The sequence below is a fragment of the Condylura cristata genome, unplaced genomic scaffold (assembly GCF_000260355.1).
Source record: "Condylura cristata isolate star-nosed mole 26May11 unplaced genomic scaffold, ConCri1.0 scaffold00017, whole genome shotgun sequence".
In the NCBI taxonomy this organism is placed as follows: domain Eukaryota; kingdom Metazoa; phylum Chordata; class Mammalia; order Eulipotyphla; family Talpidae; genus Condylura; species Condylura cristata.
The window spans coordinates 22,206,116-22,230,247 of NW_004567118.1; the positions used below are offsets into that span (position 1 = coordinate 22,206,116).

Sequence of the window (24,132 nt, forward strand, 5' to 3'; positions counted from 1 at the left end):
ACAATGAGGTCGGTGTTGCCAGGCCCAACTCCCTCCAAGGCCCTGGGCTTCTGTGGGTTTGGCCTCTGCCAGCTCCTCAGGCCCCACCTGTGTGTGACCCCTCTCCCACCACTTCCCTCTGGACTCACAGCACACTCTGCTAACATCAGCCCTTGCTTATACTGTTCCTTTGGCTCATACCTTCTCTCCATGCTCCTGGCCTCTTTGCCTGGCTGTAGATGCTTGTCCTCTTGTCCCCAGCTTAGATATCCCTTGTGACTTCCCAGGCTGGCTGGGGCCTATCCTCACTCCCCATAGGTGCCACCCCCTTGGTACCTATCACTGGGAAGTGGATCCCTGGGTAGTAGTGAGTGTGCGGGACTGCTGTTCACAGGTGTGATCCTGCACATAGCACCGAACTGCTGTTAGAAACACTGTGCTGTGGTAGTGGTGTGAGAGTAAAGGAGAGACATGGTAGGGCCTGGGGAAGGGTGGCTGGCACCAGGTCTAGTCACAAAGGTGGCAAGAAGCCCCTAAAGTGGCCTAAGAAGCAAGCCAAGGGGATGGATGAAGAAAAGAAGGAATTAAAGCAGAAGCAGAAAGAGGAGCAGGAGAAACTTGAGGAGCTAGAAGCAAAGGCTGCAGGGAAGGCCCCCTGGCCACAGGTAGAATTAAGAAATCTGGCAAAAAGTAGAATCTGTCTTGTGCCAAGGCAACAGTGAGCCTTAATTCCATTCCTGTTTCAACATCTGGATTCCCTGCCATAACATCTTTTGCTGCCAATAGCTGGAATGAAGTGCCTTGGAGCCTGTTGTACATTTAAGAATATATATATATATATATATATATATATATATATATAAATCATTCATAGGCCCGTCTTTCCTTCACTTCTTCTCACTCAGCCATTTCTACCTTAGTTGTACGGTCAGCATTAACCTCGTCCAGAATCCTGCCAAAATATGCTCCTCTTCAGACTTTGTCCTGTTCTCAATTCTGTACTACCTGGAATTAAACCAACTCATTTGGGGAAAAAAAGAGAGCGACATGGTAGGGAGGTAGGTTTTTCTCCAAGACAATCAAAGATGGGAATCGTGGTGGATTTATATAACAGAAAGCAACTAAGCCACAGAGCAGCCACCCCCAAACTGTTCCTCTACGTGATGATACAGTCATCATCTACTCAGGGATCCTGATGCCACCCACACCTCCTGCATTTACCTCCCTCCTGGTGCCTCTTTCGGGGTCCTTGCTCTGCATTCCTGCTGCTTCTGCCTGGCCCAGAATCCCCTTAGGGCGGTCATCTGGAACGACATACCAGTCCCTCCCTTCCCTCCAGTCTGTCCCTCAAGCACACTGTGTATACTGTTTGCCACAGAACTTTTGCAGAAAGGTAATTCTTCAGGGCATTGTGTTAAAAAATCTTCAGAGATTGCCAGTAGCCTAAACCAGGAATCAGGAGCCCAAATACCTATAATGGAGAGGCAGGAGACATAAGCTAAGGATAGCAGATGTGTGTATATAACACATGTGATGATGGTCTTTATTCCTACAAAGAGATACGCTTGGACTCACTTTTTATTTTTTGAGACATGTGTCCTCTCAGTCTTTTGTTTTCCTACTTTTGATAGTAAGTAGAGAACAGTGGTGCACAGACAATGATAAGTAGCGCCTGGTCGTTGGCCTGTTCGGGAAGGGAACTAGGGAGTGTAGGGACTGTGGTAAACAGGAGGCCTTTTAAAAGCGGGCCTACTGCTCAGTTACAGTCCACTACTGGACTGTGGAAATGTGGGTGATGTTGACAGGTCTTCTAGTTTTCAAAAAAAGCCAACATTCAGGATTCTCAAGGGCTATTTCCCCATTTTTTAATATAGGCAAGTTATTACAACCTTTAAAAAAACACTGATATAGCTGGTGGGAATCTAAATTGCACAATCTCTAAAGACATTAGCTATTAAAATGACAAGTGTAATATTCTTTAACTTGGCAGTACTATTTCTGGGTATTTATCCTGCATACTTGCAGTATGCTAATGTATTCCAGATACTGTTGGCAATAGTTAAAAAAATCGGACTAATCTAAATGTACACCTCTGGAATACTGAAATAGAATACATGTTTAAAATGACATTATGTAACTGTTGGGTAGAGTGTAGTGGATTCTTAGCTTTTGACATCAAAGGCACAAATGACAAAACAGATGAATTGGAATTCACTACAATTAAAAACTTTTGCATTTTCAATGACACTCAAGAGAGTGATAAAACAAATCACAGAATGGGAATAAATGCTTGTATATAACATAAGTCATATATCTATAAAGGACTTGGATCCTGAAATATGAAGAAATCCTTATAGCTCAATAATTTAAAAAATACATTAACATAAAAATGCAAGTAATTCAATTAAAAATAAAGGACTTGAACAGATATTTCCCTCGAGAAAGCAAATGACCAACAAGCATGTGAAGATGCTCAGCATCAGTGGTCACTAGAGAAATGCAATCCACAAGGACGCAAACTTCACTCACCCTGGTGGTTATAACCTAAAACCAAAACAAAACACCAGTATTGGAGAGCATATGAGTAACTGGAACTCAAATATTGTTAGTGAGATTGTAAAATGGTGTAAGACACCAGGGAAAAGTTTGGCAGTTCCTTAAGAAGTTAAACAGGGACTCCCTGTTAACAGGTTGAAGCACAGCACTGCAAGTTAGTCACAGCCACTGCAGTACAAGTTCAACCCCGCCAGGGAGCTGACCCACATGGCACAGCAGACCTCTCCTGTCTCACCCACTGCTCCCCTCAGCAGTGTATTTCAGTAGATCCGTCTGTTCTGCTCCCCACTCTGTCTCTGGTGAATCCTCAGACCACCTCTGGACTGTACGTCAGTTCTTGTATGCATAAGTAAAAAAATCTTTAAAAAAAAAATACAAGTTAAACATAAAAAGTTTGGCATATAACCCACCAATCCCACTTTTAGGTATGCTCTCAAGAAAAATGAAAACATGTCCACACAAATGCCTGTAGGTGAACATTTATAGCATTGTTATTTGTAACAGTGGAAGCAACCCATATATACACCAAACAATGAATGGGTGAACAAGTGTGGGGGAGCCAAACAGTAGAATATATTCAACCTTAAAAAGGAATGAGGGGGCCCTCCCTGGTAGCGCAGCGGGCTAAAGCACAGCACTAAGAAGCTTAAGCCACCTCTGCATGAGTTTGATTCCCGCCTGCCCCGGAGGAGATCCACATGGCGTGGCAGACCTCTCCTGATACGCCCGCTGCTCCCCTCAGCAGTGTACCTCGTCAATCTGCCTGTTCTGCTCCCCACTCTGTCTCTGGTGAATCCTCTCACCCTCTGAATCTCTGGCCTGTACCCCAGCTCTGTATGAATAAATAAATCTTTAAAAAAAAAAAAAAAAAGGAATGAGGAAGGATGACTAGGGAGAGCCATGGCAGCCCCGACGTGGAGTCCGTTGTCTGGCGTGTGCATGGGCAGGAACCAGTGAACTCACCAGTGGGATGGGAGCAGGTCCCACAAGCCAGTGCTCTTCCTGAAACTTGCCCACTACACTCTGGAGGGCTGGGTGGACTACCTGGCTGGCTAGGCCCTGTGCCTAGACAAGACAGCCAGGGACATGCAGGACCAGTGCAAGAAGAAAGGGCAGCAACTATCATTTTCAAAATGAAAATGATGCCGATTGTGTGGCCTAAAAAAAAAAAAATTCTGAACCATGCTACCAGGACCTACCAGAATCTATAAAACATTATGAGAGGTCAAAGATGTCAGACATAAAAGGTCATGAAAAAGATTCTGTTTACATGAAAGATTCTATCTCCTTCATCCAAGGTCATTATCTTAGAATGGAAGAATGGGCAGAAAAGGCAGATCCATAGAGAAAATAGATTAGTGGTTTCCAGGGCTGGGTGAAGGGAAATGAGGTATGACTACTGATGAGTTTTTTTAGGGGTGGTGAAGATGTTCTAAATTAGGTAGTCGTGATGGTTGTACAACTTAATAAACACTCATAATACTGGACTGTACACTTAGAGAAGTATTATGGTGCGTGAATGATATCTTTGAAAATGTTGCTATAGGGGAAAAAAATCAAAAGGTCCTCTAGCTATTGATATATCAGGGTGTTCAGGAAAGGTACATACAACATGCTACCTGGCCCCTATCAAAGGGGAGGTGGATAAGAATATGTATTTGTATTTGCTTGTGAATTTGTAGCTCTTGAATTTTATTTTCAGTAAGAAACTAATGAAAGAGGGCACTTGGGGGTGGGGCCCAGATTTGTTCACCTAAATTCGTATCTTGAATTTCAAATCTATTAAACAACTTGTTAAAGAAATGGTCAGTTGAATTATTGCAGCAGAGCTCAGTAAAGCAAGAGCCAAGGACAGGCCACTGGATTTGCCTGTAATTAGATAACAGATGACTTTTCAGGAGAGTCAGGACCTAGTGGGGGCAGAAGTCAAGTAGGTCAGAGTGGATAAAGGAGAATCAGCAAGTTTTTGCCCAAGTGTTGAATAGTCTGCACCTTGTGTAGCCACTGCAGCTGAAATATCTACACAGAAATACTGAAAAGATATAACTTATCAGTCTTCTGATTTTTTTTTTTTATTCCTAGATCAGACAACTCATCACTCACTTGTCCATTTGGTCCCCTGAAATGATCCTTTTAACATGTCCAGATTTACTTATGCATACAGAACTGGGGTATAGGCCAGAGATGCAGGGGCAGTGAGAAGATTCACCAGAGACAGAGTGGGGAGCAGAACAGACTGACTGATGAAGTACACTACTGAGGGGAGCAGTGGTCAGGACAGGAGAGGTCTGCTGTGCCTCCAGGGCAGGGATCAAAGTTGCACTGAAGTGCTGCCTCTGGCTTTAACCCATTGTGTTACCAGGGAGGGCCTGCCCTCTACTTATGTTGCACTCTCTTCAGTTAGGGAAGATTGTTTACTGTATCACCTAAGCAATGGCCATCAAAGAAATGTTTTCAGACCCCAGTGACCAAATGTATCCAGTTCTCATGACTGTGCTGTTGTTACAACCCAATGTGAAATGGATTGGCCTTATTTTGGGTCCTCACCTGGTGTGCTTAAAAGGGACTTATGAGACTCAACTACAGGTACACACAAACAGGTTGATAAAGGGTTTATTTACAGAAAGGGGAAATGAAGAACTCAGGGAGAAAGAGAGATATAAATTGGTGAATGTATCCTACCAATTCCGCTGACCTGGAACCCCAAAAGCACACTGAAAGCTGCCAAGAAACCAAGGGCCTGAAGACAACCAAGGGTCCCAAGACCCACATGTCTGGTTACATACCAAACCTGGCTGCTTACCTCCACCCTCAGTTCCCAGCAACCCTCCCTTCGGTGGTGATGACATGGGATTTGTGGTCCTTGGTGTCCTGATCTCCTGGTCTGGGGTGGGGGTGGGGTCCATAAAACCTATTTGTGGAGTTTGTTCGGGACATCTCCCCCCTTCCCTATATGAATGCTGAATGTAAAGCACCTAACTGTTGCTATGCTGTTGGGAAAGCAAATATCAAAAGATTTCTGTATCTGTTGACTGAACTAAATTTAGAGTTCCATCTTATGTGAGGAGGCCTATATGATCATATTTTAAGTGTCTAATGCCTCACTATCCATTTGTCCAAACATATTTTTCCGTATGCTGAAATTTTTTAATGCAGTATCTATTTTCTATTTTAATGTATGAAGCCCAAAAAATGTCTTGAAATACAATGCCAAAATAAAGATTGTGTTAACAATTTCCTGTCATTACTTGAAAAGAAAGGGCTTCTAAGGGGGTGGCTATTTTTTTCTTCAACTAAATTCAATAGTTTCGCAAGTTAAATTTGTGAGAACTGAGCTATACATACGTGGAACTTTGAGTGTGCTTTAATGGGAAAACAGAAACACAAACATCTTAAAATTTAGGTTGACAAAAATTCGTTTCTGGATGGATCCACTCTGGCCATTACTTTGCTAGTCAAGCACAAACCCTTAATCTGGCACTCGGCTTCTGCTCTTCACTGGGTCCCATCCTCATCTCGCTGCGTTCACCGTCATTATCAGGGCAAAGGAAGACTGCAGCGCCGTTGTTCCGCTCTTCCCGGCCTCCATGCCCTTGCCTGTTTCCCCAGCACCTCCCCATACAGTCGTCTTTGGAGCCTTTTACAGTCCTACCTTGCGATCCTTGGTGAAAACCTTTACCTGGCTCTCACTGCTCACTACCACATGGCCTTAGGGGAGTGGGGCTCGAGCAACACCTGCCTTATGAATGAATGCTCAGGTTCTGAGTAGGCCAGGGCACCCAGGCCCTCTCTGGACTCGGCTACAACTCGGCTCCGCGGAGTCAGAGCCGGACTGCTCGCCCGCTGCCCACCACAGTTTCAAAGAGCAAGGGTGGCGGGACAAACCACCACCGGGAGGAAACAAACGGGAAGCCAGGAAACCGCGACACAAGGAGAGGGACGCCGGTGGTTGAAGCCACCGGAAGTCAGTCAGTGGAGGGGTCAGGCTGGACGCTCTAGAATCCCGGCGGACCCGGATCTCTGTGGTTGGACTGAGGGCTCGTCCTAGACCTGGGGTGATGACCGCAGAGCTGGGGTCCAGGGACCGATCAGGAAAGTAGGGGGCATAGCCCCCGCAGCCATGGGGACTGGTGAGGAAGCGCGACCAAGAGAAGATTTTATGTGCTGGCCGCTAAGGCAACAATCCCAGGCATCTCAGCTCCGCCAACTTCCCAGGACGGTGATGGGGATGCATGCACGTGCGCGCGCACGTACGGGGGCATTGCTTTCCATGCACGCGGCTCCCGGGGCTACCAGCGCGCATGCGTCAGAAGACAGCGCCAGGCCGCGAGCTAAGTGCCGCTGGAGCGCCTTTTGGGCGGCGCCCGCAGCCGATCTGAACAGAGGGGCGCGCGCTCCGAGGCGTGGCTTTCTTAAAATGTGCACTGGGATTGGGCGTAGCAAAAAGAAGGGGTGGGAACCTCTGCAGACATCGTCCGGTGATTGGTTGGAGCCAGGAGGGGCGTGGTCCTGGGAGGCGGGACGGGAGGAGCGGCGGGGCCGGGCGCGACGCTGAGGTGGTGGCGGCGGCCTTGAACAAGTGAGCTAGCGAGTATTGGAGTTCCGTTCCACTAGGGTCCGGAGTCCGGGGGGCGTCGAGGATCTCCAAAAACACTTAGGAGGCGTCGGGGTGAGGCGCCATTCGGTGAGTGTGGACCGAGGAAAGCGAAGTGCCCCGCCCCTCCCTTTCTTCCTGGACCGCGCCTCTCCGCACCTCCCCCACCCGCGACCCTGCGTTCCACCCGGACCTGAGCTCTGGGCTCCAGTCCAGGTAGAGGACGCCCTCCACGTGCCAGCCGTTCTCTTTCGCCGCCTCTCCCCAGCTTCCGGCGGCTTAGGGAACTTGGATATTCCAGGTCCCGCTCCCCAGCCTACAGAGGGGAAATTGAGGCCGGGGCGGGGGCTGGATGGGTCTGTCCTCACAGGCGTCTCTACACAGACGCCATGGCTGAGCCTCTGAAGGAAGAAGATGGCGAGGACGGCTCTGGGGAGCCCCCTGGGCCGGTGAAGGTGGAGCCCACCAATACCGCTGCCTCGGTGGCAGCCAAGAACCTTGCCTTGCTCAAAGCCCGCTCCTTCGATGTGACCTTTGACGTGGGGGACGAGTACGAAATCATCGAAACCATAGGCAACGGTGCTTATGGAGTGGTGTCCTCCGCGCGCCGCCGCCTCACGGGTGAGCTTCCCTCTGGATCTCTCCCAGACGTGGAGACCGGCCCAAAAGAGCCAGGAGGGGAGGCTGGAATGTGAAGTCTGCTTATAGGCTAGGTGCCATCTGGGTGTCAGGCTCAATGTGGACACAGTTCTTTGTAGCTCTGCCATGATGGTTTTGCTGTCACATCAGCCAGCTTCCTTCCTCCTTAGAAAAATGACCATCCCGCTTAGAATGCAACGGAAGCCCTGCCGGTGGCTTCTAAAAGAAGTGTGTTCTGGAGCTAGAGAGTGCCACAGTGGATTGATGGATTGATGGTAGGATTACTGGATTCTAGGTGAAGAATGCAGGAAGGTAGAATGAGTTCAGATATTAGAATCCAGACTTTACCACTAGCTGGACACCAACAAGTCATTGGGCGCAGTTTCCTCATTTGATTTTTAGCTGTTAGTACTTGCCACAGGATCGATGTAAAGGGAGACTCTGATAATGTCTGTGGCGAGCTTAGCACAGGTTTGGCACATAGTATTCACATTATGGGAGCTGTTACTCGCATCCAAGAAGGGAGGTGTTGAAACGGCCGGTGTCATCACGCAGCTACCCCAGGACACTTTATGGTATCTGCCTCTTCTCTGCTTCTTAGGCCAGCAGGTGGCCATTAAGAAGATCCCTAATGCTTTTGATGTGGTGACCAATGCAAAGCGGACACTCCGGGAATTGAAGATACTCAAACACTTTAAACATGACAACATCATCGCCATCAAGGACATCCTGAGGCCCACTGTGCCTTATGGGGAGTTCAAGTCTGTGTAAGGAGCAGGGATGGGAGAGGGAACAGAGAGGTCTGGGACTGTATTGCTAAAGTTCTGGAAGGGCAGTTGAATCTAATGTGAAGGAGGCTGGGGTAATTCCCTGATTCCAGGACCAGTGTTTATTAGGGCTTTCCCAGGACAGCTAATTCCTCAAGAAGAGTATATCAACTACAACTTTATAATAGCCTCTCAGTACAAAGGATTTATATTATAATTGCACCTGCCATTCCCATAGCTGATATCACTAATCAGTCACAAAACACTTTTCCTACAGAAAACAGACAAACCTCCACAGTCTCTTTATAGTCCTTTAAATTGCTACTACCAAACAATGGAAATGGCCCCGAAACTTCAACCTGTTGGTCCGTCCCGGTTTACTCCATCCCCATCTTTTCTCTGATGGGAAAACTTGGAGGAGTTGTAGAGTATCTAGAATCTTCATACCATGCTGTCAGTCCTACAGAGTGAGGGTAGCAACTTGCCTGTCTGGAGCTGGGAGGAGATGGTGAGGGGCTGAAACACGGGTAGATTAGCCCACACTTTTCTCCCCTGCCTCTTTCAGCTATGTGGTCCTGGACCTGATGGAGAGTGACCTGCACCAGATCATCCACTCCTCACAGCCTCTCACGCTGGAGCACGTGCGCTACTTTCTGTACCAGTTGCTGCGGGGCCTCAAGTACATGCACTCAGCTCAGGTCATCCACCGTGACCTCAAGCCCTCAAACCTGTTGGTGAATGAGAACTGTGAACTCAAGATTGGTGACTTTGGCATGGCTCGTGGCCTGTGTACCTCTCCTGCCGAACACCAGTACTTTATGACTGAGTATGTAGCCACGCGCTGGTACCGTGCCCCTGAGCTCATGCTCTCACTGCATGAGTACACACAGGCTATTGATCTATGGTCCGTAGGCTGCATCTTTGGTGAAATGTTGGCCCGGCGCCAGCTCTTCCCAGGCAAGAACTATGTGCACCAGCTGCAACTGATCATGATGGTGCTGGGTACACCATCACCAGCTGTGATCCAGGCTGTTGGGGCTGAGAGAGTGCGGGCTTATATCCAGAGCCTACCACCTCGCCAGCCTGTGCCTTGGGAGACAGTGTACCCAGGTGCCGACCGCCAGGCCCTCTCATTGCTAGGGCGCATGCTGCGTTTTGAGCCCAGTGCCCGCATCTCAGCAGCTGCTGCCCTTCGCCACCCCTTCCTAGCCAAGTACCATGACCCTGATGATGAGCCTGACTGTGCCCCACCCTTTGACTTTGCCTTTGACCGAGAAGCCCTCACCCGGGAACGAATCAAGGAAGCTATCGTGGCCGAGATTGAGGACTTTCATGCACGGCGTGAGGGCATCCGCCAGCAGATCCGCTTCCAGCCTTCCCTACAGCCTGTGGCCAGTGAACCTGGTTGTCCTGATGTTGAGATGCCCAGTCCCTGGGCTCCTAGTGGGGACTGTGCTATGGAGTCACCTCCGCCAGCACCCCCGCCATGCTCTGGCCCTGCACCTGACACCATTGATCTGACCCTGCAGCCGCCTCCACCCACCAGTGAAGCAGCACCTCCGAAGAGGGAGGGTGCCATCTCAGACAACACTAAAGCTGCCCTCAAGGCTGCCCTGCTCAAGTCCTTGCGGAGCCGGCTCAGAGGTGTCTTGGAGAGGCAGCAGCTGGCTGGGGAGTGGGGTTGAGGTTCTTGGGTTTGTACAGGGCTGCAGACTCTTACCTTCTCTTGCCCAACTTCCCTGCAGATGGCCCCAGTGCCCCCCTTGAAGCTCCTGAGCCTCGGAAACCTGTGACAGCCCAGGAGCGCCAGCGGGAGCGGGAGGAGAAGCGAAGGCGGCGACAGGAGCGAGCCAAGGAGCGGGAGAAGCGGCGACAGGAGCGGGAGCGCAAGGAGCGAGGGACCGGGACCTCTGGGGGCCCTTCTACCGATCCCCTGGCTGGACTGGTGCTTAGTGACAATGACCGTAGTCTGCTAGAACGCTGGACACGCATGGCCCGGCCCCCAGCCTCCACCCCGGCCACAGCCCCCACCGTGGCACCAGCCCATGCCCCAGTACCAACACCCCCTGTAGCCCAGCCCACCAGTTCTCCCGTTGGTCCTGTAGCCCAGCCAGCAGGTCCCCCACCACAACTTGCAGGCTCCACCCCTGGTCTTGGATCACAGCCTACATGCCCGCCTCCTCCCCATCCTGCTGGCCCTCCAGGGCCCATCCCTGGTCCTGCTCCTCTCCCAACCACCACCTCCTCCAGCCTCCTAGCTCCCCAACCACTTGTGCCACCCCCTGGGTTGCCTGGCCCGAGTGGCCCAGGTGTTCTGCCTTACTTCTCATCTGGCCCTCCCCCTCCAGACCCTGGGGGGCCCCCTCAGCCCTCCACTTCAGAGTCACCCGATGTCAACCTGGTGACCCAGCAGCTGTCCAAGTCACAGGTGAGAGGAGAGGCCCATACCATGAAGACACCTGGGTCTGGACCCAGGGAAAATGGGTTTGGGAAAGCCCTTGTTTAATAGGGATAAAAGAGACTGGTGTGTCCTTGTTCCATGACAGTTGAGCATCAGGTGAAGCTTTGAACTGTGCTATTGGTCAGAAGGAGTATAATGCCAATGGGGAGGTTGTTGGGATGTAATAAGATGCTCTCTGGGAAGTGCTGGGCCTGGAAATGTGCCCTGGCCAGCCTTCAGTGACTGTTGAGGCTGGCCTGTAAGCTGTCACCTGAAGTCCTGGCAGAGCTGCCAGCTGTGTCTTGCAGACCTTACTATGCTCCTGGTGGTGCCTGTGTTGTAACCTGTCATCCTCTTCTGCAGGTAGAAGACCCCTTGCCCCCCGTTTTCTCTGGCACGCCAAAGGGCAGTGGGGCTGGCTATGGTGTTGGCTTTGACCTGGAGGAATTCCTGAACCAGTCTTTTGACATGGGTGTAGCTGATGGACCACAGGATGGGTAAGATGGACCCAACTTCTGGAATGAGGCCATGGGTGTGGGTTCCTGGTACAGGAAGACCTTGCCTCTGGGATGGGTGAGGAGCCAGCCTTAAGCTGACAGTGTTTCTCCCCTCTGCTCTCTCCATTTCCCCTCTCCCAACAGCCAGGCAGACTCAGCCTCACTCTCGGCTTCACTGCTTGCCGACTGGCTTGAGGGCCACGGGATGAACCCTGCTGACATTGAGTCCTTGCAGCGTGAGATACAGATGGACTCCCCAATGCTGCTGGCAGACCTGTCCGACCTTCAGGAACCCTGAGACCCATAGCCTGTGCCTTGCTTCCAGGGGTAGCCCCAGCACCAAGCCCACGGGTGCATTCCCCAGGACCGGAGCCCTAACCTAACAGGGGAAGCTTCACTTGGATTATTTCTGCAGGTTCATCTCAGACCCGCCCTGCGGCCTTAAGTAGCCACCTGAGCCACCACCAAACCATGGCAGGATTGGGAATCCCTTTCTCCCCAAGCAATCCTTTTCAGTATTGTATTTTATTATTATTATTATTATTACTATTATTTTATTATGTAATCTTTTTGTTAGCTATTAGAGGCCTGTGAAATACAAGGTTTCTTCTAGCACCTGACTCCAGCTCTTTTTTTGGAGTTCAGACCAGGGTATCGGTAGGGGGGCAAGGAAGAAACAGGTCCCCACATTTAGGGACCAAGCAAATGCATGCATGGACAGCAGCCAGAGTCACTTCATTCAGATCCTGAGGTTTATTGAGACCTGTACTTCCCACCTGATCCCACCCCACAGAGCTTGTCCTGTACCCCCTTACATGACCAAACCTCAACCCTGGGGCAGGTGGGATCTTGCATTTATGCCTACCTTGGATGTGGCTATTTTAGGATGGTATACAGTTATGGCTTTGAGCTTTAGGGGGCCTGGGACAGGCAGGTCGGGAAAGCTGCGTATAATAGAATGGGGCTGGGGAATAAGTTGCTCACTAGTGGGGAATAAGTTGGTGGTAGGAGGCTGAGGATGAAGGTGCACTGAGGACAGCCAGAGGCAGTGCCCTGGTGCAGCCTGGTATGTTGCGGGTGTTGCTCAGGCTGCAGCAGCTCAGTCTAACCTGGCAGGATGGCCCCAGAGCAAGCTGTCCATGGTAAGGATGCTGGTGGAGCACAAAAATCTGCAGCCTCAGAGCAGCTCCTGGCTCTCAGACTTTGAAATGGGGCAGAGGCAGCAATGAGTCTGGTGAGCCCAGCCAATTGTGGGCTGGTGTGGCTGGCTCTTCAGAAAAAACCTGGGAAGCTTTTGGCACCAGAGCCTCCGTGGGAGGGGAGCAGAGGTATGTGATGGGGTCAGCTGGGGCTAGAGCCACAAGGCCCTCTGTGAGGTGCTGAGAGGGTAGCACCCCTGATTGAAGGGGGCGAGGGGTGGGGGCATGCAGAGGATGTGCTCTTAGAGACCAGGGGCAGCCAGGGAAGGGCTGGAGCCTGAGGGATTTCAGGCCCGGCGGATTTTCATCTCCGTACGCTTGAGGGAGTAGTAGAAGCCCTTCCACTGAGCCCAGTTGATGCCATTGGCATAGGAGAGGTGGGAACCACCCAGGTAGAACCCATTGAGGTTGGCAAAGTGGCAGCTGCGGAACCAGAAGGCTCCTGAGGAGAGGGCTGCACAGTTCTGTACAAAGAGGTCCTGGTCCCGGTCAAAGGTGGAGAACTTCTGGCCACTGTGGTAGGAGAGGGAGTCACCTGCAGAGGGGAGGAGGGAGGGGGCTCCTGAGGCTGGGAGCTGAGCCAGAGCCCCGCAGGGAGGGGGGAGAAGGGGTGACAGCAGCAGTGGATAACTCTGATGTCACATGACAGTCTGGAGTGATGAGCTACCCTCCCTGAGCCAGATGTTGGGTAGCTGTGCTGCTGCAACAGAGACAAACAGCTGCTTCTTGGGACTGCCTGGAGCAGATGGGGCTTCTCCCAGGGCCTGAGGGTCAAGGTGGGTGGAAGCCAGCTATAGCCCTTCCAGGTTCAGAAGGGGAAAGGAGGGACCTGGAGAGGGTCATGGGCAAGTGGGTGGTGCCAGCCCTGCCTACCCTCCCCCACCCCACCCCCTTAGGCTGTGGAGGGGATACCTGCCCCGCCGTCCTCAAAGCCTGCCACATAGAGGGTATAGCCGTCCTCCTCAGCACTGATAGCATTGGGTGAGATGGAGAAGTCGATGTATTTGGCATAGGCTGTGTTGTTTTCAAAGTCTTCCAAGTCCACTCGCAGCTCGTACTTCTGCTTCAGTGTCAGGAGGTGCAGGTTCTGCAGCCCTGGGGAGGAGGGGCAGTTAGTTGGTCAGCAAGGATCTGACTCCGGGTCCACCCCCAGCCCAACCCACCTGACCCTTGCCTTACCCAGCCAGTACTCCCCGTCAGCACGGCCAAAGCCCAGCTTATAATCATTCCAGCCCCGGAAGAAACTCACTGAGCCATTGAATCTCTTCTGAAAAATCTGAAGCAGAGAGGATGAGCTTAGATAATCTAGAGTCCCTGGGTAGAGGCCACCCCCCCCAGATCTGGATATGGTGGTGGTGATGCATTTAGTGAAAGGACTGAGCCAGGGGCCCTAAACAAGGTGCGTGCTGGCCCCAGGCCCCTCTGAACAGCTGCTGGAGTGCAGAGAGGGACTTGCTATAGAGTTTAAGTTCGCAGTGTGAGCCCTTGTGCAGGGTGTGTGACCTTGGGCAAGTTACCTCACCTCTGGGCTTCAGTTCATCTTTATGAGGTGTCTTCCACAACTGTGAGGATTACTTGTGTTAACCTACTTCAAGCACCTTGAATTAAGTATTGGTAGCAGCAGCAGCTTGCAAATGGTCCCATTTTAGAGATGAGGAAAGCAGTGCACAGATGTGAGGCTTGGTCACACCGCTGAGACTATAGAACCAGCCCTCTGTCTTCCCCCTGTGCCCCCTCCCCACACTTACCGTCCACTTTCCGCCCTCCGTGGTCATGTCACAGAAGACAGGCACGGGCACGCTGGGGCCCGAGGGGTAGATGAGGTACACGCCGTCTGCCTGGTACCCCTGGGCATAAATGTCATCACAGTCTAGCGGCTGCTGCACGCAAGACTTCTCCAGAGCTGGGGGCAGGGCAGGGAGAATAAGACGGGCTTACTCTCAGCACCCCACAGTTTGCCTCAGTACCTGGGAGCAAGGTTCTCACACAAGAAATGGCAAGATTTCTTCAAATGGATGGCTCGAAGACCACCCCTCGACCTGCCCCGTTTTATAAAGAAGGAAACCAAATCCTGAGAGCTGGAGGGCCACCCTGGGGCCTGACTCCCAGAAGAGATGGCTCCTACCAGCTCCTCACCCCTTCAGGCTGCTTACCATCACCCCGGATCCCGGAGGCCTGGGGAGCACAGGGCGGAGTGGAGAGAAGCAAGAGCAGCGGCAGGGCCAGGAGGGCCTAGCAAGGACAGGGAGACGTCACTTCACTGCAGCCTCTCCCACGCCCAGAGATGCCTCTGCTTTCCTCGCACTTCCCCGTCACACAGGCCACCCTCTGCAAAACCCCTTGCTGGTCTTTGGCACCTCTTTCTCCTCCCAAGTGACCCCCTCTCCAGGATAGGCTCAGCACCCCATTTCAAGCTAGTAGCTTGAGAGTTTCAGCTGGATCACAAGAACCCCTGTGCCTTCATAGCCTCTCTGGTGAGGCTCCTCTCCAGAGTGCGCTCTAGGCCCCAGCGCCTGGTCCCCTGGCCCCCGCCCGGTACCTTCATGCTGTCAGATCAGCTCTGAGCTGCTGGGTGTCTGCTGCCCCAGACTGCGCCCCAGACTGCAACGGCCCAGAGTTATGTGCTGGGCCCTGGGCCAGCGCCCAGGCCCCACCCCCTGTAACAGCAGAACCCCTACTCCACCTCCCCAGCCACAGAACCAGCATCGCCTTACCCTGTCAGGAGGCCTGGGGGAGTGGGGCCTGTGCCAGGGGGCCACCTGCGTCTCATTAGGCCTGTCAAGGCAAAGCTCTGTAAACATTAATTCCCTGCTGGCTCACACTGCCCCTTGGATCCCCTCCAGCACCCTCTGGGCTTGTGGGCCCCCTGGCACCCCCAACCCATCCCCTGCTTCATGATGCCCCCCCCCCCCCCAGATGTCTGTTTATTTTCTCTCCTTCCCTGGCCTGTGTTTAATCAGCCATGGGGGGAAACTGAGGGGTGGTGATGTAGGTATGTCTGGGTTCTGAGGCCCATTCTGGGGGAGCAGACAACTGGGGAACAGCTTCAGAGTTCCTGATGTGGGAGCCTAGCGGGCTGTAGGGGCCAGGGATGGTGGGGGCCAGACTGTCTCCTGGCAGGGCCAGGACATTGCTGAGCCGTGAGCACAGCCTGCGGGCGTCCAACTGCTGTCTGCCCCGGCTCCAGCCAGGGCCCCTCTCCAGCCCTTCTGCTGCCCCCCTCACTTTGGCCCCTTCCTTCCCCCCTCAAAGACTTCCCCGGCCCATTTTTCTGGCTCACACACCCCAGCATAGGGCCTCTTCTGTTTTTCCTCACCTCACCTTTCCCTTCTTCCAAACCCTTCACTTCAGTCCCCGTTCTCTGTCAAACTCCCCCGGGCTCATCAAGACCAGTGTTTCCTCTCCGCCCACCTATTTATTTCCTGCCCCACTGCCCTGTCTGCCTCCCAACCATCCCTGACACGCAGCGCCTTTCTCTCCTGGGTCCCAGTCTCCTCAGGGTCCTCCCACCAGGGTGCGCACTGTTCCAGTCTCTTTATGGCGCCCCCTGCTGCTGGTCTCTGCCCTTCTGTCCCTTCTGTATGACTAGAGCAATCTTTCTAGATGGCCACTCTTGACTGTCATCACCTGCTTAAAGCCGGCGGTGGCTACTATTGCCTGCTGACTCGGGGTAGAGGCTAAATATCTCACCTTGGATTGGAAGTCTGGCTCCAGCCGACCTGAAGGACCTTACCCCTTACTGCTTGTGACTCGTAGAGTACATGTGGCCATCCCAGACCACGCATGGTGGAGTCCCCCTACCTTTGCCTGCACTGTTGCCTGCAGTTCCCACCTGTCAGTCCTTTCTTCCCGGGCAGGTCCGTGTGTCCTGTCCTGCATGCCCAGTGAGCCGGCTTGTGACCTTAGTCACAGGCCACATGGCTTCAGAGAACCAGATCTAATATCTGCCCCCAAGGAGAGGCAAACATAGGCATTAGTCAGTTTACTGCAAACAATCCTGGGAAAATTTTGTTAAAGTACTGAACAAATGAGACAAAACAGCTCCCCTCTCCTTATAAACCCCTGGACGAGCCCAGCCCACCTCCTGGCTTGGTGCTGCTTGTAAGAGTTGCTTCTCTTTATAGTTGTGTCATGTTTTAGAGTTTCTGGAACCAGGATGCCTGTTAATTGGGTGACCTTGGACAAGTTACTTAATCTCTCTGTGCCTTGGTTTCCTCCTCTGAAAAATGATAGTAACAGCATCTGCTTCAAAGGGTCTACCTATTTCAAAGGGTTAAGTAACATATAGCAAATGCAAAGCACAACACCCATAATGAATAACCTATCTTCATAAACATGATGGCTCTTATATGAATGGATTGTCCTCAATGTGATTTTTATTTTCGTGGACGAGAAAGGTTCCTGCCTATTGAGTCCACTCTTCCCTTAGTCCTGAGTAGTAAAAGCCTGACTTTTAGTTGGGTTCATTTTCCAGCCTAACTTGGACATGTCTGGATTTTGACCAACAAGATAAAAGTTGTAAAGTTTTGTAAAGGTGGGCACTGTTCCTTTTTCTTTCTCCTCTCTGTCCTGCTGCTGGACATGATGGCTGGAGCTCTGGCTGCCACTTTGGGCAGTGAGGATGAGGTGATGGTGGAGGGGTGGTCAGGTGATGGTGGAGGGGTGGAGGGATGACTTTGTGCATCAGGTTCAAGGCCAGTCTGAGGCTGCATTTCCCTAGATCTCTTTGATGTGGATGAGAAAGAAACTTCTATCTGTTTAAACCTATCTTGGGTTTTATTCTGTTACACACAGCTGAATCTAATCCTAATACATCTCTCCTTTCAGCAAACGCCAGCTAATTTTAGCACAGGCTACAAAAAGTAAAAGAATGAAAAGTCAGTCGTCAAAACAAACAATAAAACATGTCCTGAGTCAAGTATCAAAGGCTTTTGCAGAACACAAACAAACATTGAAACAAAAGGGACTATAAGCAATGAGGTATCGATCATATTTTACCTATTCGTTTTTTTTTAAAAAACCCAAGTATGTGGGTTGGGCAAAGCAGGCATTGTCTTTTCTGGATGGGGTTGGGAATTAGCTTAACTCTTTAGGGAAAGAAATTTGGAAATACTTACCCAGGAATCAGTATCTGCCTTTGAAGACATTGCCTGAAGGAAATAATTCCAACACATTGAAAAAGTTACATGCATCATTTAGTGAATGTATTAGTTGCCTGCCCACCATGGGAAATCTCCTCCCATGTTTGGGGAGTTCTCCTCCTGACTAGAACTCAAAGTTTGGCTGAAAACACATGACTTTCATTTAGCTGATTCAATGCATTGCCCTGGACTTCATTTTGAGAGAGACTGAGTCGAGAAAGAGAAGCACAAGATTCTGGTCTTGGGGTGCTGCTAACCCCAGTGGTGACTAGGTCCTGACGAATTGGTGGGACCTCTGGAAGTGCAGCTCTGAGTCATACTGGTTCCACCTCCAGCTTGGGCCTGCACAGCCCTGAGCTTGGTGCAACCCTTCTGATAATTGATTTGCACTGCCCAGTATCTGAGAAAGATCCCTGCTTGGATCTGAAGAATGTTCTCTCAGGTTTCCTTCACTGCTTGAGGGGGACAACTCTGATTGACTTTGTTGGGAGGCCTTCAAGGCCTCAGGGGGTGCTGGGAGGCCAGCTCAAGCTCATTTGGGGTGGGTGGGAGTGGAAGTCCTCCAGGGCCCTGGCCACAGACCCTTGGCCACGGTTTTGTAATGAGGACTGTTGGGGTGACGCTGCTTAAAGTACAGGCCCACTACACTGTCTGCTCAGAAGCCAGACTCCAGGAGGTGGGAGCACCCTCCCTTTGCCCTTGCTTGCCTCACGTGCCCACCCCCGTGGCACTTGCCTCTCCATCCTGTCCTCTGTCTAGGGTGTCACTGGTTCCCATGGCCCCTGGCTCCAGGCTGGATGCACCTAATGGGAGGCACCAGCAGGACATGGGAGACGAAAGAGCTTGGGGCATGGCTGTGCCCTCCCCCTGCCCCCGACCCCTCCCCTGGCCCCTGAAACCTGCAGTGGTAAGCTTCCCGCCAGTGCTAGTCCTGGGCCGCAGCATCCCATGCTGGTTTCCTAATGCCCACACCCAAGTAATAGTCCTTTCATTAAATCTGCTTAAAAACAAAATAAAACAAAACAGCTGAGTCTGACTTTGTTTCCTGCCAGGACCCTGATTGACACAAGGTCTCCCTTTGGTTTTATTCTAGAAGCCTAACAGCCTGTGGGATGGAACATAATTCTGCTGTCTGGACAAGAGCTCAGGACCCGACCCCCACATTGTCTCAGTAGGCGTTCCACACCCCCCTGAAGGATTGGTCTAACAGTCCCTGTATTATCAACCCACTTCACCTTGTGCCAGAGAAGGCTTAGCAGGGGAAATCACAAAGGGAACCCTACAAACAGACCACTTGAGGAGGGGAGAGGGTGTGTTCCCCAACCCAGGCCAAGTGAGGGGGCTGCCAGAAGGAGAGCTCTGACTGAACTGCAAAAGCAGGCCCCTCCCTCTGGCTGCTATCACAGAGGAGTGGGGTGCCATTTGGAAGGCAGGCATGAAAACAGGCCCCGGGAGAGGCAGGACTCTGCTCTGCCAGGATGGAGTGACCATGGCTGGGGCCCAGCGGGCACATTAGAATACCAGGTCAAATGGGATTAGGGCCCACCTTAGTGACCTCATTTTAATTTGTGTTCCATTCTGAGGTACCCGACTTTCAGGGGACACACCAGCCAATAGTGTGCACCTCTGGGGGCACATTGCTGCGCTGTAACCCCTGCATAGGCAGCAGCGGGCAGGCACACCTTCAGTGCTCTTGGCGCTAGAGAGGGAAACAGAGAAAGTGACGTGATGACAAGGTGAAAACCAAGGCAAGGTGGGTGGGTGGGGTGAGGGAGAAGGATTTCTAGGAGAGAGGTGCTCACACTGAGCCCCAGGCCCAGCCAACAGCTTCCGTGGTGGGAGGAGGGCTGTGGGAGCACATTCCCTCACGGCCTCTATTTTCCTTCTTTACCAAGAAGGAAGTTCAGGAGGATTTGGGGAGTCTTCCCACTTTTTTTGTACTTTGGGGAAGTTCAGTTGACGGAGTTCAGGATGTGGTGGAGAGGAGGAAGGTTGGAGTTGGGCAGCATATTGAATAGCAAGACGAGACATTTGGACTTGACCCTGAAGGCCTTTGGGATTCGTGTGTCCCCTACTTCAGTCCCCTGTTTACCACTGGGATTGAGGCAACCTTGGCGCCATCTTTTTATTTCATTTTTTCTTTTTTTAAAGACTTATTTATTTGCATACAGAACTCGGGTACATGTTAGAGGGGCAGTGTTGGTGCAAGGACTCGCCAGAGACCGAGTGGGGAGCAGGACAGGCTGACGGATGAAGTACACTGCTGAGGGGAGCAGCAGGCATCAGGAGAGGTCTGCTGCGCCATGTGGGTCACCTCCAGGGCGGGGATCGAACTCATGCTGAAGTGGCTTTAGCTTCTTAGTGCTGTGCTTTAACTGCTGCGCCACCAGGGAGGGCCCTCATTTTTTATTTTCATGGCTGCTGCAGAATATGGAGAATACAGAAGGCAAAAGGCTTTTGTTTTTTAAACGGTCACACAAATGCATGTGCTTAGTTGGGAAAGAGTACTGAAAGGTCTTTATTGAGAGGCAGCAGGCCCCAGTTCTCTGCTCTGAGGAATTCAGGAGTGGCGGAGCCTTCTCTCCTTCATTGTGAGGCCACTGGGGGCCCTTCTGTACCCGAGGCTGTGTCCTCCTTCTGAGAAAAATCTTCTCTACAACCTTTCCTTTACCTGTTTTATTCCCCTCCATTTTCTCTGCATTCTTTCTGACAATTTTATTAGTTAAATGTTGGCTCTCCCAACCCGATCCTTTATTTGTGCCTGTATTTTCTCAGATAGTTGCCAAGTGTGTTTTTTCAATTCTAATACCCAGAGCACACTCTCAGTGTCCAATACTCCAGCCGACTTAAAAAAATAAGCCATCACAAATAAGCTATTATTTTCCAAAGTTCCTTCTTGTAGGAAGGCTTTATTGGGTATCATTTACATGTCCTAAAAACCACCTACTCTTGTTGTAAACTAAACTATCCTTTCTTTATTTAAAAATTAAAATGTTTTAGAGCACTTTTAGTTTCAAGAAAAATCAAGGGGAAGGTACAGAGATTTCCCATATGTCCTTTGCCCTCCAGAAAGCTTCCCCCATTATCAACATCCCCTATCAGTGGGAGACATTTATTTATTCTTTTTAGATTTTATTTTTGTTTGTTTATACTTTCAAGAACTGGGGTATAGGGTAGAGGTGGGTGTGTGTGAGAGGATTGACCAGAGACAAAGTGGGGAGCAAAACAGACAGATCTACTGAAATACACTGCTACTGCTGAGGGGAGCAGCAGGCGAGACCGGAGAGGTCTGCTGCGCCACGTGGGTCAGCTCCCTGGCCAGGATTGAACTCGTCCTGCAGTGGCTGCCAATAGTCAGTGTTGAGACTTAACCCCTTGAGCCACCAGGGAGGCCCTGTGTATTCAATTTGAATGATAGCACTCTATTGCTGGATGAGAATGCATCTTAACTACTACTGAAACAAAAAGCTGGCTTCTCTTTCATGGATAGATGACTGGTCTTCTATTTACCCTTGGAATCTGGGTGTTTCACTAGCTTTTGTCTGAGAGTGGGTCGTGCTGCAGATAGCTTGATAGTGCCGAGACTTAATCTCTGCGCCACTAGGGACATTTATTACTGCATTGACACATCATTATCACCCTGAGTCTGTGGTTCATGTTAGGGCTCACTCCTGGTGTTGTGTGAGTTTGGATGAACATGTAAGGACTTGTGTCCACCATTAAAGTATCATGTAGAATAGTTTCTGGTCTTAAAAATGCGCTGTGCTTCACTGAGTCTCCCCACCCTCCCTCCGAACCCCTGGCGACGATCTTCCTACTGTCTCCACAGTTTCGTCCTTTCCAGAGTATCATATAAGTGGAATCACATTGTGTGCAGCCTTTTCGGACTGACTTCCTCTCAGCAGGGTGCATGTCATGTGTTTCCACCATGTGCTGTTATGGCTGGCTACTCGTTACCATCCACTGTCTGAATGTGCTGGACTTTATCCACTTACTTACGAAAGGATGGGTGCTAAGTCTGGCAGTTGTGAGCAAAGCTGCCTTATGGAGCTAAATGCTAAAGAGGGTGCCTGCTGGACCACGTGGGAAGAGTGGGTTTCACTTTGTAAGAAACTGCCCACCTGTCTTCCTGAGCGACCCTGCCATGCTGCATTTCCACCAGCAGCGGGGGGGTTCCTATTGCCCCACACCTGGCCAGCGCTAGGTGGGGGTGGTGTTTGGGCTCTGTGCTCTGGTTGCAGGTGAGCAGCTTTGCTGTTGTCATTTGCAGTCCCCTCGAGATGCCGGAAGTGGAGCACCTGCGCAGCGCATCCCTGGTCAGGTGTCTGTCCGATCTTGCCCAGTTTTTAAATTGGGTTGTTTTCTTGTTGTTGAGTCTACTGGCTCATTTTTAACACTTTATTTTTTTTCTTGGCTTTACGTTATTTTGTGGATGCCTGCGTTCTTTGAGGATACACACTGTAAGCTGTGAGTTTTTCTTGCTTCCTGTGTGGTCTCTTAATTCCTCCTTTTTGTCTGTTGTCCTGGTCATGGTCTTGTTGAAAGCTGCCTTAAATGCCCACTGCTGATTTTTTCCGGTTTGGGAGAAGGCCCTGGAACGTGAAACTGCTCAGGGACGAGTCGGCCGGCGGGGCTGGCCACACTGCGATGGAAACATCAGAAGAATGTTCTGATCCACAGAAAACGGGAAGCCTGAGTCCCGTAGCGCCAGCGGAGAGGCCTCGTTTCCACACAGCACATAAAACTCGGAGATCTGCAGAGTAGGGTGACTGGAGCATTTTGTTTTTTTACATTTCCTTTTGCTTTTTTTAGTGGATTGTGGGAGGAAGAAAATAAATGGGAGAGGTGAATTCACCCTATTTACCCCTAGATTGTTTATGCACCTATTCTAAATGATTTTTTGTTCTGTTTATAATATCTTGCCTTTGATAAATAAGGAAACTGAGAGAGGTGGCAGAGCAACAATTATTCTTTCCCCACATTCCTGACCCCAATGGGACAGACGAACAGCAGGGCCTTGGACACTGGGAATTGGGTGTGCAAAGATGTGGCCAGAGGGAAATTCAGGTAGGCCAGGGTAGAGGACGAGGGCTCCCAGGTGGAGAAAGCAACCCTGGTGGCTGGGCAGGTCACAGGCCTGGGTGGGCACACAGGGCACTCTCTGGCCTCCTGACAGCCCGCCGGGCAGCTTCTGTGCCCTGTATCTGCCTGCCCATCACTCCTGGGGGTCAGGGGCTGGCCCTGAGCTTGTCCCCTGGCCCTTGGCCTGCACCATGCAGCTACCTTAAGGTGCTAATGGCTATGGTGGGAGCAGCTTTCTGTGGGGGCTGGCACCTGCTGACGGAAGGAAGCCTGGGATCTAGGACTGGGAGAGGGTGGGCATGGGGGCCACTGAGGGATGGGGGCAGGGAGTCCAGGGGCCTGGCCTGGGAGGGTGGAAGAGGGAGAGTGGGTGTCTGGGGTCATTGCATAGGGAGACTACAAGACTGGAATAAAAACACTGTTGCTTTGTAAACGTGAGGTCCTGGAGACCTGCTATAGAGCAGAAGAGCATGGGTCTAGGAGTCCTGGATGCAAATCCCAAGTGGCATTCCCATTGGTGGGAAGGACCAGTGGGCACAGAATTCTATTTCTACCAAGTTTCTCATCATTCTTAACATGTCTTGGTCCACATGTGTGCATTCTCCTGCACAGCAGGGTGGCAGTAATTCTGTGGAATACCTGGCACGCCTCCATCATAGCTGCACAGCAGAATGACAGCACCGAAAGGTGCAGGCCCCACTCAGTGCTTGGGAGAAGTTTAGGGAGACAGGATGAGTGAATCGTGCTGTGCGTCCATGTCCCCACCCACTCTTTTACTGAGCGCAGACAAGTTTCTGCGCCATACACCGGGGAAGAAAACAAAGGGAGTTGCGGGCCCCCATGATGCTGGTTGGGGTTTGGAGACAGACAACAAGCTGGGCACACTGGTCATGCCTATGTCATGCTATGGTCTGGTCATGCCTATGTCTTGCCGGGTAGTAACGAGTGGTAGGAGGGGAAGGAAATGTGCATGTGGAGTTGATGGAAAGGAGCTGAAATCTGGTCTCACTTGGGCCAGGATAGGCTCAGGGAGAAGGTAAGATGAGAGTGAAGCAAAGATCAGCCAGCTTGTCTGTGAAGGGCCACATGTTGCATATTTCGGGCTTTGTGAGCTGTGTAACCTCTGTCACAACTTTTCAACTCTGCCATTGTGGTGCAAGAGCTGTCACAGACAATCTGTAAACACATTTCCCAGAGAGCTTTGCTGATGAACATGGGCTGACTTGGTCCACGCCAGG

The 24,132-nt window shown here is 51.3% G+C and overlaps 2 protein-coding genes across 3 annotated transcripts; one reads left to right on the plus strand and one right to left on the minus strand.

Annotated features, from left to right (window-relative positions):
- Positions 1-7,078: 7,078 nt before the first annotated feature.
- Positions 7,079-12,092, plus strand: MAPK7 (mitogen-activated protein kinase 7). 2 transcript variants are annotated; one of them, XM_012726680.1, is made up of 7 exons: positions 7,079-7,219; positions 7,514-7,750; positions 8,370-8,535; positions 9,101-10,179; positions 10,281-10,963; positions 11,339-11,472; positions 11,617-12,092. In XM_012726680.1, the coding sequence occupies exons 2-7, from the start codon at positions 7,519-7,521 to the stop codon at positions 11,768-11,770; spliced, it is 2,448 nt and encodes an 815-aa protein (XP_012582134.1). In that variant the 5' UTR covers positions 7,079-7,219; positions 7,514-7,518; the 3' UTR covers positions 11,771-12,092. The 2 variants fall into 2 exon arrangements, with proteins under 2 accessions (XP_012582134.1, XP_012582135.1); XM_012726681.1 differs by lacking the exon at positions 7,079-7,219 and adding an exon at positions 7,268-7,345.
- A 118-nt stretch (positions 12,093-12,210) lies between these two features.
- On the minus strand, positions 12,211-15,261 carry MFAP4 (microfibrillar-associated protein 4). Its single transcript, XM_004684561.2, has 6 exons — positions 15,211-15,261; positions 14,825-14,903; positions 14,420-14,574; positions 13,851-13,947; positions 13,584-13,766; positions 12,211-13,206 (listed from the first exon to the last, which is right to left on the minus strand). The coding sequence occupies exons 1-6, from the start codon at positions 15,214-15,216 to the stop codon at positions 12,959-12,961; spliced, it is 768 nt and encodes a 255-aa protein (XP_004684618.1). The 5' UTR covers positions 15,217-15,261; the 3' UTR covers positions 12,211-12,958.
- Between the last annotated feature and the right edge of the window lie 8,871 nt (positions 15,262-24,132).

Coding starts and splice junctions, on each gene's coding strand:
- MAPK7 (XM_012726680.1), top strand. CDS start 7,519: ATGGCTGAGCCTCTGAAGGAAGAAGATGGCGAGGACGGCTCTGGGGAG. Junction 10,180..10,280: donor CTTGCGGAGCCGGCTCAGAG/GTGTCTTGGAGA, acceptor ACTTCCCTGCAG/ATGGCCCCAGTGCCCCCCTT. Junction 10,964..11,338: donor AGCAGCTGTCCAAGTCACAG/GTGAGAGGAGAG, acceptor CCTCTTCTGCAG/GTAGAAGACCCCTTGCCCCC.
- MFAP4 (XM_004684561.2), bottom strand. Junction 14,575..14,824: donor CTCCGGGATCCGGGGTGATG/GTAAGCAGCCTG, acceptor CCCTGCCCCCAG/CTCTGGAGAAGTCTTGCGTG. Junction 13,948..14,419: donor CGGAGGGCGGAAAGTGGACG/GTAAGTGTGGGG, acceptor TCTCTGCTTCAG/ATTTTTCAGAAGAGATTCAA.